Source organism: Xiphophorus hellerii, chromosome 2, assembly GCF_003331165.1.
Source record: "Xiphophorus hellerii strain 12219 chromosome 2, Xiphophorus_hellerii-4.1, whole genome shotgun sequence".
In the NCBI taxonomy this organism is placed as follows: Eukaryota; Metazoa; Chordata; class Actinopteri; order Cyprinodontiformes; family Poeciliidae; genus Xiphophorus; species Xiphophorus hellerii.
Window position 1 is genome coordinate 32,128,597 of NC_045673.1, and position 14,881 is coordinate 32,143,477.

A 14,881-nucleotide genomic window follows, 5' to 3' on the forward strand; every position below is an offset into this window, starting at 1 on the left:
AGTAACATAATAAAACAGTAACGGGATCACATGATGTAGAGCCATAAACAAACAGCACGAAATCAGGGTCAGTTAAAGCATTATAGATAGTGGGCTGTCACAAAATCCTTGACACAAATGGGTAAAAGTCCATAATTTTCCTTCAAATCCAAAAGCAAATCAATTTAATTAGTTGAATTACTTATTTAATTTGACCTACATCATATTTCTTTTTTTTAGCCCAAAAATCATCAGGAACCAATGATTTTTGGTAATGTCTCCATTACCAAAAACGCTATCTAAACGTTTTTGGTAATGGAGACAGATCTGTTTGAGATGAAAAACATGCTTCAAAATTTGGATCTGTGGTAGGAATCAATTCCACAGTTTTTTAGACAGTGCAATGATACGACTTTTTGAATGCTGACATTCGTTCAGAAAACTTGCCAAAGGAATGTGTGGGTAACAGTCAGGAACACCAAAAAAATGATCTCTGCTCAGCTGAGAGAGAGACAGCCAGCCGCTGTGTGTGTGTTCCAAAACAAAGCAGATGTTGGCAGTTTCTCAGAAGGAGCACAGAACCATCGCATCTCATACTCATAATCAGCTCCTAATAAACATTTAAAATGCAGCTTAAGTCATCATGCTGTTTAACATTGGAAAAAGGAGAGATTAGGAAAAAGGAGAGATTAAAGTTTTCACTTGTTCAAGAAGTTGTTGTGGAAGAGTTGAATTTGGAAGCTTCCATTCATATACATAATTTAGAGCAGATGAGTCAAATTGCACAGCTGTGTGAGTCCAATTAGAATGTGACGTAACTTTTACACCCACCGGTGCTGAGATAAGATTAATCCCTAATCAGCACATCAGATCTCGCCCTACAAGATTTACTGGGCACATATTACTGGATATGTATACTTTTTGTTAAGTGTGCTACTGCCAGCAATCAGCTCTTCTTTGCCAGAAACAGGAAAAACAGGAGACTCATTCAAATCACCATCTCGAAAATAAAATAAGATCTCAAACCATCTCATGCAATAATTCTTTAAGAACTTAAATTTCTCAATCAGTCTAGTAAACAATGTTCGGTAACACAAAACATACAAACAACAGTCACCCCAACATAAAACAGACACAAACAAACATTACTATCAGAATTTGGAGTCAGTCAAAAGTCCATCAATCAAACATTTACAGTCAGTCCTCATTTTGTATATATTTTCTTAAATTAAATTTACCAAATTTACTGAAGCTTCAAAGAGTTTAAATTTTCTTTCAGCAACATACATTATGTTTGAATTCAACTCCAATGTACAGGATCCTGTTTTAAGCTTTGTACACATACAAAAAAGATCTCAATATAATTTAGGATCACAGCAACCAATTGATCAAGTTTCTGCTGAAGCGCTTTATTAATTATTTTAATTTTTTAATTTTTTCATAACTAGTAGTTCCAGGACAACAAAAGATCTTTTAACCTCTAAGTTCAAATTTATCACAGCTTTATTTTATAGGAACTTTCCTTTGTTCAATTTAAACGCAACCAAATATTATATGGTATACCAAAATATTATAAACACTGCAGTAGCAAGAATCTGTAATTCTTAACAATAAAAAACATAATAATTTAATTTATTTTGTATTATTTTATGTAACTCAGCATAGATTTTCAAAAAAGGAAGGAAAAAATCTTTAAAATGTTTAGAGTCAAGGGACACTGGTATTTTATATAGGACTGCTTTGTAATTCTCATTGATAACATTGTATTTACTTTCTGTGTCTGCAACAGTTCAGCTTTTAAATTATTTATTCATTTTAACTTTTCTTTCGGAACCATAATTTTGCTTAATGTGTTCTCCATCATCTTATTTGTTATATTTCAATAGCATAGTTTTGTTACAGACCTACAGTTATTACAGTTTCCCTTCACAGTTTCTCAATCTATGGCTCATGGACCCCCAAAGGACCTTTAATATTGGTTCTTCTGTTCAGGACTCAAAGATAACAGGAACACAAAACTCTATTGAAGTCATTCTTTTCTCGCTAAAAAAATTCTAAATGTGTACAGGGTTAGTAGCAAGCAGTCTTCGTTGCAGTGGCAGTGTGTGTGTGTTATAGCTGTGTGTATGTGTGCGGCACTTATCTTGACCGTCTCTTTTCGTTCCTCTCCCCCTCCTCTTGCCGGCGTAGTTTTTCTTGTTTTTTCCTATACATATGTATTTATGAATCTTATTTTAACCTTTTGCTTGATCATCAGAGAAACCTGAGGGAAATTGTTTGTACAGCTCTTTGAGCTGCTTGTAGTAAGAAAAGGTCCCTTATAAATAAAATTGATTGATTGATCCTTTTAAGAAATAAAATCATTTTGTTTATTCAAAGAGAAAAAAAAACTAAACAAATTTTGTTTTAACATATTTAGGCCTGTAATTTAGTAAGAAAATATTTATGTTCAGCATTTTTATTCTTTATTCGTTTCCCCTGCTTTTCTTTTCAATATTTCATTATCAAATAATCAAACAATTCACCCTGAGGAGGAGACTGAGTTCTGGAACCATGTAGACCCATTCTTCTTGAATTGGGTGGGATTTCCTCTTTAGACTGCAAACGTCTTCGCAGAATCCAACAAATCAGCTTTGTGGTCGCTCTGCCTCTTACTCCTTTAAGAGGGGCCTTTATTTCCTATAAAGGTCTTTAGGATTCTCTAAAGGTTTAGTTCCCCTAATTTAAAAAACCAAAACTCAACAAAATACCTGCCTTATTCACTGTTAAGGACTTTCACTAGGACTTTAACCTAGAAACCTGGGGTTCCCTTTTTTCCCCTTGGCCTAAAATCGGCTGTCGGGGGGACATTCACCTCCCACTTATGTTTTTTATTATTTTTGTTTATTTTATATATTTTTTAAAATTATTTTTATTATTTTCCTGTGGGACTTTAACCCAACTTTAACACCGTCAATCTCTATTCCCCAGGGTGAAAGGTTTATCGGATCCTTTACTATTTTAGATTTAAAAATTTAGAATTTGTAAAATTAATTTATTAGCCTGAGTGAGTATCCCACCTGATAACAGTGGTTTTGACTTCGTTGATCCCAGCTCTGGAGCCATGGAGCCGACCAACAGCCCTTCTCTCCAAATCGTAAACGAGGTTTGAGGCTGGAATTTAGTCGAGGACGTCGACTAAATTCCAGCCTGACGCTGCTCGTCGACGTCCTCGGATGTCCAGTCGAGGGATCCGGATCATGGCACCAAATTGTCGTGGAAAAAATACTATTTCCAAGCACTGTTCCGGTGAAATCACTCAATCAGGTTTATTCATATATTGTGCACAATACAGAGAGCTTGTAGGACAATCAATAATGAAGCAGGTGTGGATGAAAAGCTCTGTCAGGCAGAGACAACACATGAGTTTTATACCAAGGATAAAGAATTAACAACAAAGGCGAGACAGCCTGGTTCTGATGCAGCTGTAGAAAACAACTTCCAACCTTCTACATGTAACCCAAATAGTTCTTTTGGTGAGAGTTCACAGGCATTTCATATAACATGACTAGCAGATGTGACCTTATTGTAATTTTTCCATCACAGTGTCCACCGGGTTGTTGGTCGTCTCCTTGACTAAGACCCTTCTCCCCATATCTCTTCATTTAGACTCATTTAAGTTGTAGAAACATCTCAAGGGTAATCAGTGGAAAAAGCTCAATTTGTATCTTTATTTCAGACTTTATTTCGCAGTCTGAAATAAAGATAAACATCCCATTAGATTATTTTGTAATGGGATTTTTTGGTTTTATAATTTTAATACATTTACAGAACACTCAAATCTTTTTCCACGCCATCATAATGGGGTATTTGTGTGTTGAATTTTGAGGAATAAAGATTAATTTAATATAATTTGGAATAAGACTGTATCATAACATTTGACAACATTGAAGTGCTGTGAAGACATTCTGGATGCTTTGTATTTTGCAGCAGAGAAATTCAGTTGATATAGCAGAATAACAACAAAACAAAGTCCAGGTTTATACAATACAACGGGCCATAGAAAGTAAAGTCTATAAAACATTAAAATTGTAAGGATGATGGTGTTATTATAATTTATAGGCTACCTGTTGGCTGTGTTTCTGAACTCTCATAAGTTATTTTCAGAAATCTTTTCATGCTAATCACAATTCTCACTGGAACTACTTTTAGAATTAGTCATGTACTCTTGACAAAAATAACTTTATTAAAATCCCAAATAATAAGCAAGATTTTTACAGCATAATCCATCATTTTGATGGGCCTGGTGAAAGTTTAGGGCTAACCTTTTTTCAGGTACAGTGAGTCATGTTCCTGGAAATCTTAGTTGATGATATCCTGATTGGATGAGCGGCATTGGATAAGCAGTGTTTATGCTGAAATGTCAGTCTATTGATTAGCTAAATGTTTGGAAACCTGACAGAGTTCACAGCCTGAAGGACAAGCTGAAACATAAAAGTGACGGAAGTGGACAGCCTTGGAATGATTCATTACCAAAGAGCACAGACGAAGAAATATGACACCATTTGTTTTGTTCGCAGAGGTCAAAGAGATAGTGACTGACTGTTTGGCAAAGAACAATGTTAATAAAAATGTTATGCATGCCATCGGCGTTGTTGCAGTTGTTTTAGTTCACATAGAACATTAACTGATTTCTTGGAATCTGTCATCGGAGGACTTAACTCTGTTTTACTGTCATGTCTTCAATGACCCTCAGACGCTCTTAAAATGTACACCTGTCTGCCAAACATGACCTATGTCTAAAACGACTTTCCGGAAACAACCATCTGTTTTTAAAAACAGCAACTGTAATAATGACAAGAAATTAATAAAGGTGAAAGCAATGTAAAATAAAAACACTTTTATGCCCTCAAATGCAGTCTAGGATTGACATATTAATTTTTACATAAATACCTGTACAAAGTTACATGGTTCGAAGAAACAGCAGACAGTATTTATTAGTAATCATCTTTTTAGCTTTCCTAGAGCAGAGAAAACTTATTTTTCTCTCAGAAAAGCCATTTATTTATATCCAAATCTTCTCTTGATGCAAATATGAAAAGTTCTGTTATTCTGAAATTTAAACTTCTTTGAAACTATATATTTAAAATATCATACATTGGTGAAATTCAGATATAAGTATACATATTGGATCAAAACAGCATAGGTTTAGATATATGTGGCAAATAAAGCCTTTTGGTCTGTTTTCCCTAAGTGTACGTGACTTTCTGTTCACTTAAAAACATTTTTATTACTTTTACATAAAACATAATTAAATAGATTGAAAGAGAAATCTTGTAGTGTTAGTCAAAGAATCTGAGCTGTCATGGTTTGTGTTCATGCAAATTATGAACAGCCCATATAAATTCCTTTTCATTTAGTTAGGCAGCTTCTTTTAAGAGACACAAACAACTCTCTGTAGGCATGAAGTGATGGATTGGCCCAAACTTTCCCACCTCTCAGGATTGATGTTTTTTCTCTCCCACCATGTTGTTTGAGCTGATAAGATAAGTGTATTGTAGCAAAGGTTATTCATATACAGCCTTTTGTTCTGGTGAAAAAAAGGTGATGGTAAAATACCAGAAAGCGTGTAAATATGTTTATATGGAACCACTTAATTGGCTTAACTGACATATTACTTTTGGTAACTTTAAGCCATAAAGCATTAAGCATTGCTCTGCTTATCATTTATTGGAAGTCTTATCTGTAAATCTAGTTCTGCTATTTTTGATGAATTGTTATTTGCAGATAATGATAGATAAGGATCTGCAGTGACAGCAGAATTGCACATCATTGTCTGAAACGCATCACTGGATCACTTCAACATGATTCCCCCATGTCATTAACTCGTATTATGAAAACATCTCATACTTGGTAAAGTAGTGTACACTACCTTTGTACCTGTAATTATACAGCAGATCATGCAACATCTTATTGAGTTATGAGCTTTTAGAAGTTATGAATAGATACATTACATCTACACAGAGCTGTAGAGAAATATGACAGCAGCAGCTGGACACAGCTTTGTGATATACGAGTTGGCCTTAACTTTAGCAGAGCTGTACCACCCACCACCTTTTAATCTGAAAAACCTAGTAGAAGTAGGAGTGCACCAATTTCAGTTTTCTGACTGATCACCGATGCTTAAAAAGCGTACAATACTGATTCTGGTCTTTTGTCTAAGCTGCTAAATATATAAGTGGGCAACAGTGGCAGATTGTTCTTAACCGCGCACATGCAGATATGATCTGGTGGCCATGCCTGTCGGTCAAACTTCTCTCACAGCAGAGCAAAGAGGGACAGTGGCTGATTTTCACACCTTTGTGGAGGCAGGTAAGATTTTTTCTCATGTACCTTATTTTCCGCACTATAAGGCGCACCTAAAAACCTTCAATTTTCTCAAAAGCCGACAGTGCGCCATATAATCCGGTGCGCCTTATATATGGACCAATATTGAGCCACAACAGGTCTCGCAACTATGGTAAGCAGCCGCCGACTTCATTTTCCCCCGTAGAAGAAACGGGGGAAAGCAGACGCCGACTTCATTTTGCCCCATAGAAGAAGAAACGGGGGAAAGCAGACGCCGACTTCATTTTCCCCGTAGAAGAAGAAACGGGGGAAAGCAGACGCCGACTTCATTTTCCCCGTAGAAGAAGAAACGGGGGAAAGCAGACGCCGACTTATAGAATAGAATAGTGGACAGACAGCGGAGCACCTTCTCACATAGGCTGCTCCAGCTCCGCTGCCGTAGGGACAGATACAGGAAATCCTTCCTGCCACATGCCATCTCACTGTACAATAAAAGCTAAATCATTGTTCTGCACTAATCAGTCCGATTTTGCACAACTGCACTGTGGCACACTTGCTGTACATATATTTACATATACATATCTGCATTTTTTTTTATCTTTGCAAGGACTGCTCTTAAGTTACTTTTTATATTAACAGCATTTCATATTTTTTACAATTTATAGCATTTTATTTTTTATTTTTATTTTATCTACAACTACTACTCAGTGGTAGTTGTTATTGTGTCTTGTCTCTATGCTGTAACTGCGAAGTAATTTCCCTGCTGGGATGAATAAAGTACTTCTATTCTAGTGTTCGCTCTGGTCAGAATGGGAGTCGGTGGTATTTCTGTGGAGTTGAGATTTGATGCAGTAGGATGGTTTTCTGACATGGACAATTTATATAATCAACTAATAATTCTCTTTCTCTGAGTACAGCGTGTACAGGCAGATTCACTTCCAGTTCACTCACTATGGCTAATGTCCCTCAAGGGTCAGATACATGACCTTCCAATGATCACCTAGTCTGTCAGTACAAATATTTTAATTTTCTTGATAATGATCTCTTTCTTTTGCAACTAACGATTAAATTTTGGTGTAAAAAAGCTGCAACAAAAACTGAGTTTTCTCTTTAGAATGGTGACCTGTTTGTGTTTTGAGCCCAAAATAAACCTTGTTTCTGTTACATTCCTGTCTGTCATGAATTATGATGATATGATTTACTTTGATGCTTCCAATCAAAGCATATAGCTCTTTATAGCTTAGATTCCTTACAAGTTTTAAGATGAGGGTTTTAAGGTTATTTTCAGTTACCTACCGTCATATCTTGGGACTTAAATTCCTCAGAAAAACTTTGATGGTTCAGATCTAAGGTCCCAGGATGTCCTCTTGTTTGTACCTAACATCTGAAAAGAATTAGGAAAAAATTGCATTTAAATTTGCTGCTCGTAATTCCTGGAACCAAGTTTTTAAAAACTCTTAAAATTAAGGCCTAGTTGTCGTTGAACGTTTTAAAGAGCTTCTCGGTAACTTGTGAACTGAAACATGTGATTGTAAATGTTTTGTCCAGCTGGTTTTTATTGAAAATACTTTTAGCTGTGAAACTGTACATTAACATTACAGAAAAAGTGTCTAAATATTCCGAGAGATTGCAGTTTTTTAACACCAGCAGGAGCTGGACCTGATCGCTCTTCATTGTGTTGTATATGCTGCCCTCTTGTGGTTTTCCTGCACTGGTTTCATTTTGAACGTTTTTCTTTTAAAGTTCTATTAGTACTGTCATCTGTCTTTAACAGATGAAAATGGTTTTCACATAACATGGCACTTTTTGTCTTCTTTCACCCTTGTCTTCTACTAAATTAGCTTCCTGTTTTTAAGGTCTCAAATGACATGCCTGATGTTGGCAGCCAGAGATGGCCTCTGTAAGGTGATAAACCTACTGGTGTCCCATGGGGCAGAAATCAACGTCCAGGACAGTAAAGGATACACAGTATGTTACTTTTATCCCTTTTATGACAGATTTCTACTGAAAACCTGTGCACTGCTTAACCTGTAGTTAATATGGACATTGTAGTATAACTGTTCTCAAAGTGATTTAACTCTGATTGATGCTGGTGTGTTCTGCAAGGCCTTGTCCATAGCAGTTCAATATGGCAAGGAACAGGCAGTGTTAAAGCTCCTCCAGTTGGGAGCTGACAAAACCATAAGAACAAAGACTGGCAAAAGCCCTGCTAATCTAGCTGAGATGCTCAGACACACTCAGGTAATGTCTTCTTACATTTTGTACTGTATGTTTAAGTTGTTCAAATATTGGATTTGAAATGTTCACGGCTACTGTTTGCCAATGCTTTGTTAGATGTTTAATATATCTTTACACAGATAGCACGGATTTTAGCTTCATCTTCCAAACTCTCTGCTGTCCCAGCCTGCTCTTCTTCTATGGAGGAGACACTAGCTAAGCTTTTTACGACAAACTCTGATGTTCTATCTTCTGTGGAAAGGTAAGATCTGTGACTGAAGGCCATGCCATTTGTTATTAGTATGTAGTGTAGCATTTAATATAAATGTGTGACTTGTGGTAATTGAAAATGACTGCTTGGATGCAAGATCATGCTTGAAAATTGTGAATGCATGATAATGTAGAGTAATGTAATGTATTTTCCCTTTTGGATAGACTTTTAATGTTCTCAATGCACTGAATGTGTATTTTCTGTGGCTCAGGTGCTTAAAGCCTCCAGACTTATGGAGATACCGTGATAAAGAAAGGAGCCTGTAAAATGTGGGTTAAAGCAGCTTAATGTCACTTTTATAGATAAAATTATTTTACGTATTTGCTAAAACTGTCACTGTGTGGTGACAGTATAATTTGAAGCAAATCTGTGAAAAAAATCAAGCTCTTCTGCTTCCTCCCTGTGATCCTGTACTGCTCCTGGTCAGAAACAACCAATCAGAGGAAGAGGACCTTAGGGCTATCAATCACCTCATGAATTCTCAAACTAGTTAGAATTTCTGTAACTGTAATTCAAATTCAGAAATACTTTATTAATCCCAAAGAGAAATTAAATGTTGTAAGTTGTTTGCGCGCCATGAATACATTGAGCTTACTGTACACAGACATGATTGATAGCACTAAGACCCTCCTCCTGGCTCTGATTGGTTGTTTCTGACTGGGAGCAGTGCATTTATGCAGATATCAGTAGAACCAGAGAGAAGGCAGAGGATCTCAATTTTTCCACAGTCAGGACATAATGACAGTTTAAACAAATATGTAAAATATTTTTTTTTTTTACAAAAGATACTTACTGCAGCTTTTTTTTTTCTATTTGTTTTTTATCACCCCGCAAGGGGTCTTTTTGTGGGCTCTAGTGTCCCTTTTTCAAAGTATGCTGACAGGAAAGGGGAAAGAAGAGAGAGAAGACGTGCGGTAAACGTCGTCGGGTCCGGGAGTCGAACCCGCGACAGCCGCGTCGAGGCCACGTTGCCTCTGAATGTGGGTCGCGCTAACCCCTCCGCCACCACGGCACGCCCTTTACTGCAGCTTTAACTTTTCTGAATATGATCATCAAAATAACCATTTTTTAAAAAATAATTAAATCATTTGAAGCAGGTGTTGGAATAGGGACACATCTTAAACTTGCATCATGAACCTGACCACCTCAGTTGCATTTATTAAGACATATTTTACACTGAATATCTCACATTTCTGTTGCTACTTGTACAATTTGGTATTCATTATTTTTTGAGGGGTTTTTTTCATTTAGCTAAATCTAAATTACTGTAGAGTTTGGGTTATACAAAGTTAAGTATACAGGATAATGTCATAGAAAACACAACAAATCCAGGCAAACTTCCTTCCTTCTTCCTGGTTCCCAGTCTTACATTTCAAACAGTGTTTCTCTACATCAGTTCTCCAAACTGCTGTCAGGGTAAAACTCCTCTCTCCCCACACCGCCTCCTGTTGGAGTTTTGGTGTGCCGCTGCCTGTGTGGCAGGTGTTGTTGATCCACTGTAACCACCAGACATAAACAGTAATAAATCTCCTCCATGGTTGTTTAGTCCACTCAGACTTTGCTGCCAGAAACTCTGCATTATATTTACCCATATTTGGCATGTGGCATTCCTGTTTGTTAGCATTATAGCTTCAGTCTTTCACTCATGTCGAGGACAAACATAAAAAGACATTAAATTTAACTGAGATATTTTACGTACAATTAGTGACAAATCTTGACTAACTTGCTCTACTGAAAATAGTTCTTTCTAGCCTTCACCAATAACCATTTGTTATTAAAATTAAGAGCAGATGTTGAGCAACAGGGTATTGCTGGAAAACAGGGTTTTACAACTTTAGATGGACAGAATGATTTTGAGCGCACATTTTAAACTGTCTTTTAGTTAGTGTTCAGTTGAAGTAGACATTTGTTTCTCACGGACTGGAGTTAAATCATAGCAAACTTATCAGATTTCTCTGATCAAATAGAATTACCAACATTATTTCTAAAAATTACAAGACGAGTTAAAAGATTTTTTTTTCATACTTTCTTTGAATTCAGATGTTTACATACATTTTGTCAACATTAGGGATAACTATCGTTAAAACTGTATGACTTGAGTCAAACCTTTTTGGTTTCCTTCCACAAACATCAGATAGGTCAACTAACACATTTTGAGTTCATTGGAGTTACACCTGTAGATCAGCCAAGATATGAGGAAGAGAATTGTAGAGCTGGACAAATCTGGTTCATCCTTGGGAACCAGACTTCAGGCTTGGAGGCGCCACACTTCATAATGAGGAAAGAACAATATGTAGAAATATTGAAGCAACATCTAAAGACATCTGCCAGGAAGTAAAAGCTTGGGTACAGGTTGGTCTTCCAAATGAACAGCAACCCAAGCATACAACCATAGTGGTTACAAAGAGGCTTAAACACAACAAAGTCAGTGTTTTGGTTTGACAATCACAAAGCCCTGACCTCAGTTCTATGTAGAAGTTATGAGTTGATCTGCATGTGAGTCGGCCTACAAACCTGAGAGTTATAGTTCCGTTGGAAGGAATGAGCCAGAACTACAGCGAACTACTGTGACACGTTTGTGGAAGAACACCCTAAAGGTTTGACCCACGGCATACAGTTTAAAAGTCAGTTATCCCTGATACTGGACAAATGCATGTAAAGTTCTAAAAAGTTTTTTTTTAAATCTTAAAATGTTCTTAAGTCTTCTGGCATTTAGCTGACCTAAAACAAGAGAAGTTTGGTCTGATTTAACTTTAGCCTGTGATAAATAAAAAAAGTCTGTGTCTTTGTATTCCTTGTAAATATCTGGTTTCAACTGTATAAACATCAGTCTCTCTGTGTTCATCAAAGAATCCAGACACTTGTGTTAACACTGAGATTTCTGGCTGCCAACATTTCTAAATCCAGCATGTTTCATGACCAGCAGTGAACGGCTTTTCTGCCCTCCAGGCACCTACTGATGTTTGCTACAAGTCACTTTGTTTCTTGGTCATTCAGAATGCTGCCTAAGATGCTTATGCATTGACTTCTGTGGTAGATGACAGTTTTTTTGACATACCAAAACTGTTCTATCTTGTTGCAGCAACCTGAAAACACAGCAGTTCAAAGCCTCATTATAAATTAAAGTTTCTGATCTTTGTCCAACTTTTATGCGTCATCTCACTTAATTTTTGAACACCTCCTTGAGGCTGAAAATGTCTGACTTTGAGTCTTCTTCCCCTCTGAAGATTTAAACTCTGAAGAGTGTTTGGACGATCTTGTACCCAAAATAAAATCCAATTAATGAAGTTTGCAATATTTCCCTCCCCATTTATTGTTCTGTTCTTTTAAATAAAACAAATCACAACTTTCAATCCATCCATCCATCCATCTTCTTCCGCTTATCCGAAGTCGGGTCGCGGGGGTAGCAGCTTCAGAAGGGAGGCCCAGACTTCCCTCTCCCCAGCCACTTCTTCTAGCTCCTCCGGGGGAATCCCGAGGCGTTCCCAGGCCAGCCGAGAGACATAGTCCCTCCAGCGTGTCCTGGGTTTTCCCGGGGCCTCCTCCCGGTGGGACGTGCCCGGAACACCTCACCAGGGAGGCGTCCAGGAGGCATCCTGACCAGATGCCCGAGCCACCTCAACTGGCTCCTCTCGATGTGAAGGAGCAGCGGCTCTACTCTGAGTCCCTCCCGGATGACTGAGCTTCTCACCCTATCTCTAAGGGAGAGCCCAGCCACCGTACGGAGAAAACCCATTTCGGCCGCTTGTATCCGCGATCTCGTTCTTTCGGTCACGACCCAAAGCTCATGACCATAGATGAGGGTGGGAACGTAGATCGACCGGTAAATCGAGAGCTTTGCTTTTTGGCTCAGCTCTCTCTTCACCACGACGGACCGGTACAGCGCCCGCTTGACAGCAGACGCTGCGCCAATCCGCCTGTCGATCTCCCGCTCCCTTCTTCCCTCATTCGAGAAAAAGATCCCGAGATACTTGAACTCCTCCACCTGGGGCAGGACACCCCCCTTGACCCGGAGAAGGCACTCTACCCTTTTCCGGCTCAAGACCATGGCCTCGGATTTGGAGGCACTGATCCCCATCCCGGCCGCTTCACACTCGGCTGCGAATCGCTCCAGCGAGAGCTGCAGATCATGACCTGATGAGGCCAGTAGGACCACATCGTCTGCAAAAAGCAGAGACGAGATCCTAAGGCCACCAAATCGGATCCCCTCAACACCTTGGCTGCGCCTAGAAATTCTGTCCATGAAAGTAATGAACAGAATCGGTGACAAAGGGCAGCCCTGGCGGAGTCCAACTCTCACCGGAAACGAGCCCGACTTACTGCCGGCAATGCGGACCAGACTCTGACACCGGTCATACAGGGACCTGACAGCCCGTATCAAAGGGCCCGGTACCCCATACTCCCGGAGAACCCCCCACAGGGCTCCCCGAGGGACACGGTCGAACGCCTTCTCCAAGTCCACAAAACACATGTAGACTGGTTGGGCGAACTCCCATGCACCCTCCAGGACCCTGCCGAGGGTGTAGAGCTGGTCCAGTGTTCCACGACCAGGACGAAAACCACACTGCTCTTCCTGGATCCGAGGTTCGACTATCCGACGGACCCTCCTCTCCAGGACCCCTGAATAGACCTTGCCAGGGAGGCTTAAGAGTGTGACCCCTCTATAATTGGAGCACACCCTCCGGTCTCCCTTTTTGAACAGGGGGACCACCACCCCGGTCTGCCAGTCCAGGGGAACTGCCCCCGATGTCAATGCGATATTGCAGAGTCGCGTCAGCCAACACAACCCTACAACATCCAGAGCCTTAAGGAACTCCGGGCGGATCTCATCCACCCCCGGAGACTTGCCACCGAGGAGCTTCTCAACCACCTCGGCGACCTCGTCCCCAGAGATTGGAGAGCCCAACCCAGAGTCCCCAGGCTCAGCTTCTTCAATAGAAGGCATGTTGGTGGGATTGAGGAGGTCTTCGAAGTACTCTGCCCACCGACCCACAACGTCCCGAGTAGAGGTCAGCAGCACACCATCCCCACTATAAACAGTGTTGGTGCCGTACTGCTTCCCCCCCCTGAGACGCCGGATGGTGGACCAGAATCGCTTCGAAGCCGTACGGAAGTCTTTCTCCATGGCCTCTCCAAACTCCTCCCACGCCCGAGTTTTTGCCTCAGCAACCACCCGAGCCGCATGCCGCTTCGCCTGCCGGTACCCATCAGCTGCTTCCGGAGTCCCACAGGCCAAAAAGGCCCGGTAGGACTCTTTCTTCAGCCTGACGGCATCCCTCACCGAAGGTGTCCACCAACGGGTACGAGGGTTGCCGCCGCGACAGGCACCGACAACCTTGCGGCCACAGCTCCGACCGGCCGCCTCGACAATGGAGGCACGGAACACAGTCCACTCAGACTCCATGTCCCCCACCTCCCCCGGGACGTGTTCAAAGTTTTGCTGGAGATGGGAGTTAAAGCTCCGTCTCACAGGGGATTCCGCCAGACGTTCCCAGCAGACCCTCACAACACGTTTGGGCCTGCCAGGTCTGACCGGCTTCCTCCCCCACCACCGGAGCCAACTCACCACCAGGTAGTGGTCAGTGGACAGCTCCGCACCTCTCTTCACCCGAGTGTCCAAGACATACGGCCGCAGATCCGATGAAACAATGACAAAGTCGATCATCGAACTGCGGCCTAGGGTGTCCTGGTGCCAAGTGCACATATGAACACCCTTATGCCTGAACATGGTGTTCGATATGGACAATCCATGACGAGCACAGAAGTCCAACAACAGAACACCATTCGAGTTCAGATCGGGGGGGCCGTTCCTCCCAACCACGCCCCTCCAGGTCTCACTGTCATTGCCCACGTGAGCGTTGAAGTCCCCCAGTAGAACAAGGGAGTCCCCAGGAGGAGCACTCTCCAGTACCCCCTCTAAGGACTCCAAAAAGGGTGGGTAGTCTGAACTGTCGTTCGGCCTGTAAGCACAAACTACAGTCAGGACCCGTCCCCCCACCCGTAGGCGGAGGGATGCTACCCTCTCGTTCACCGGAGTAAACCCCAACGTACAGGCGCCGAGATGGGGAGCAACAAGTATGCCCACTC

General features: G+C 40.6%; 1 protein-coding gene across 1 annotated transcript in view; it reads left to right on the top strand.

The window, feature by feature from the left end:
• The window catches only part of asz1 (ankyrin repeat, SAM and basic leucine zipper domain containing 1), a 46,331-nt gene that overhangs the window by 15,478 nt on the left and 15,972 nt on the right, over window positions 1–14,881 (top strand). The window contains exons 5-7 of the mRNA XM_032578120.1: window positions 8,163–8,274; window positions 8,413–8,547; window positions 8,664–8,785. Coding sequence (XP_032434011.1) covers window positions 8,163–8,274; window positions 8,413–8,547; window positions 8,664–8,785 — 369 coding nt within the window. The remainder of the gene's footprint in view (window positions 1–8,162; window positions 8,275–8,412; window positions 8,548–8,663; window positions 8,786–14,881) is intronic.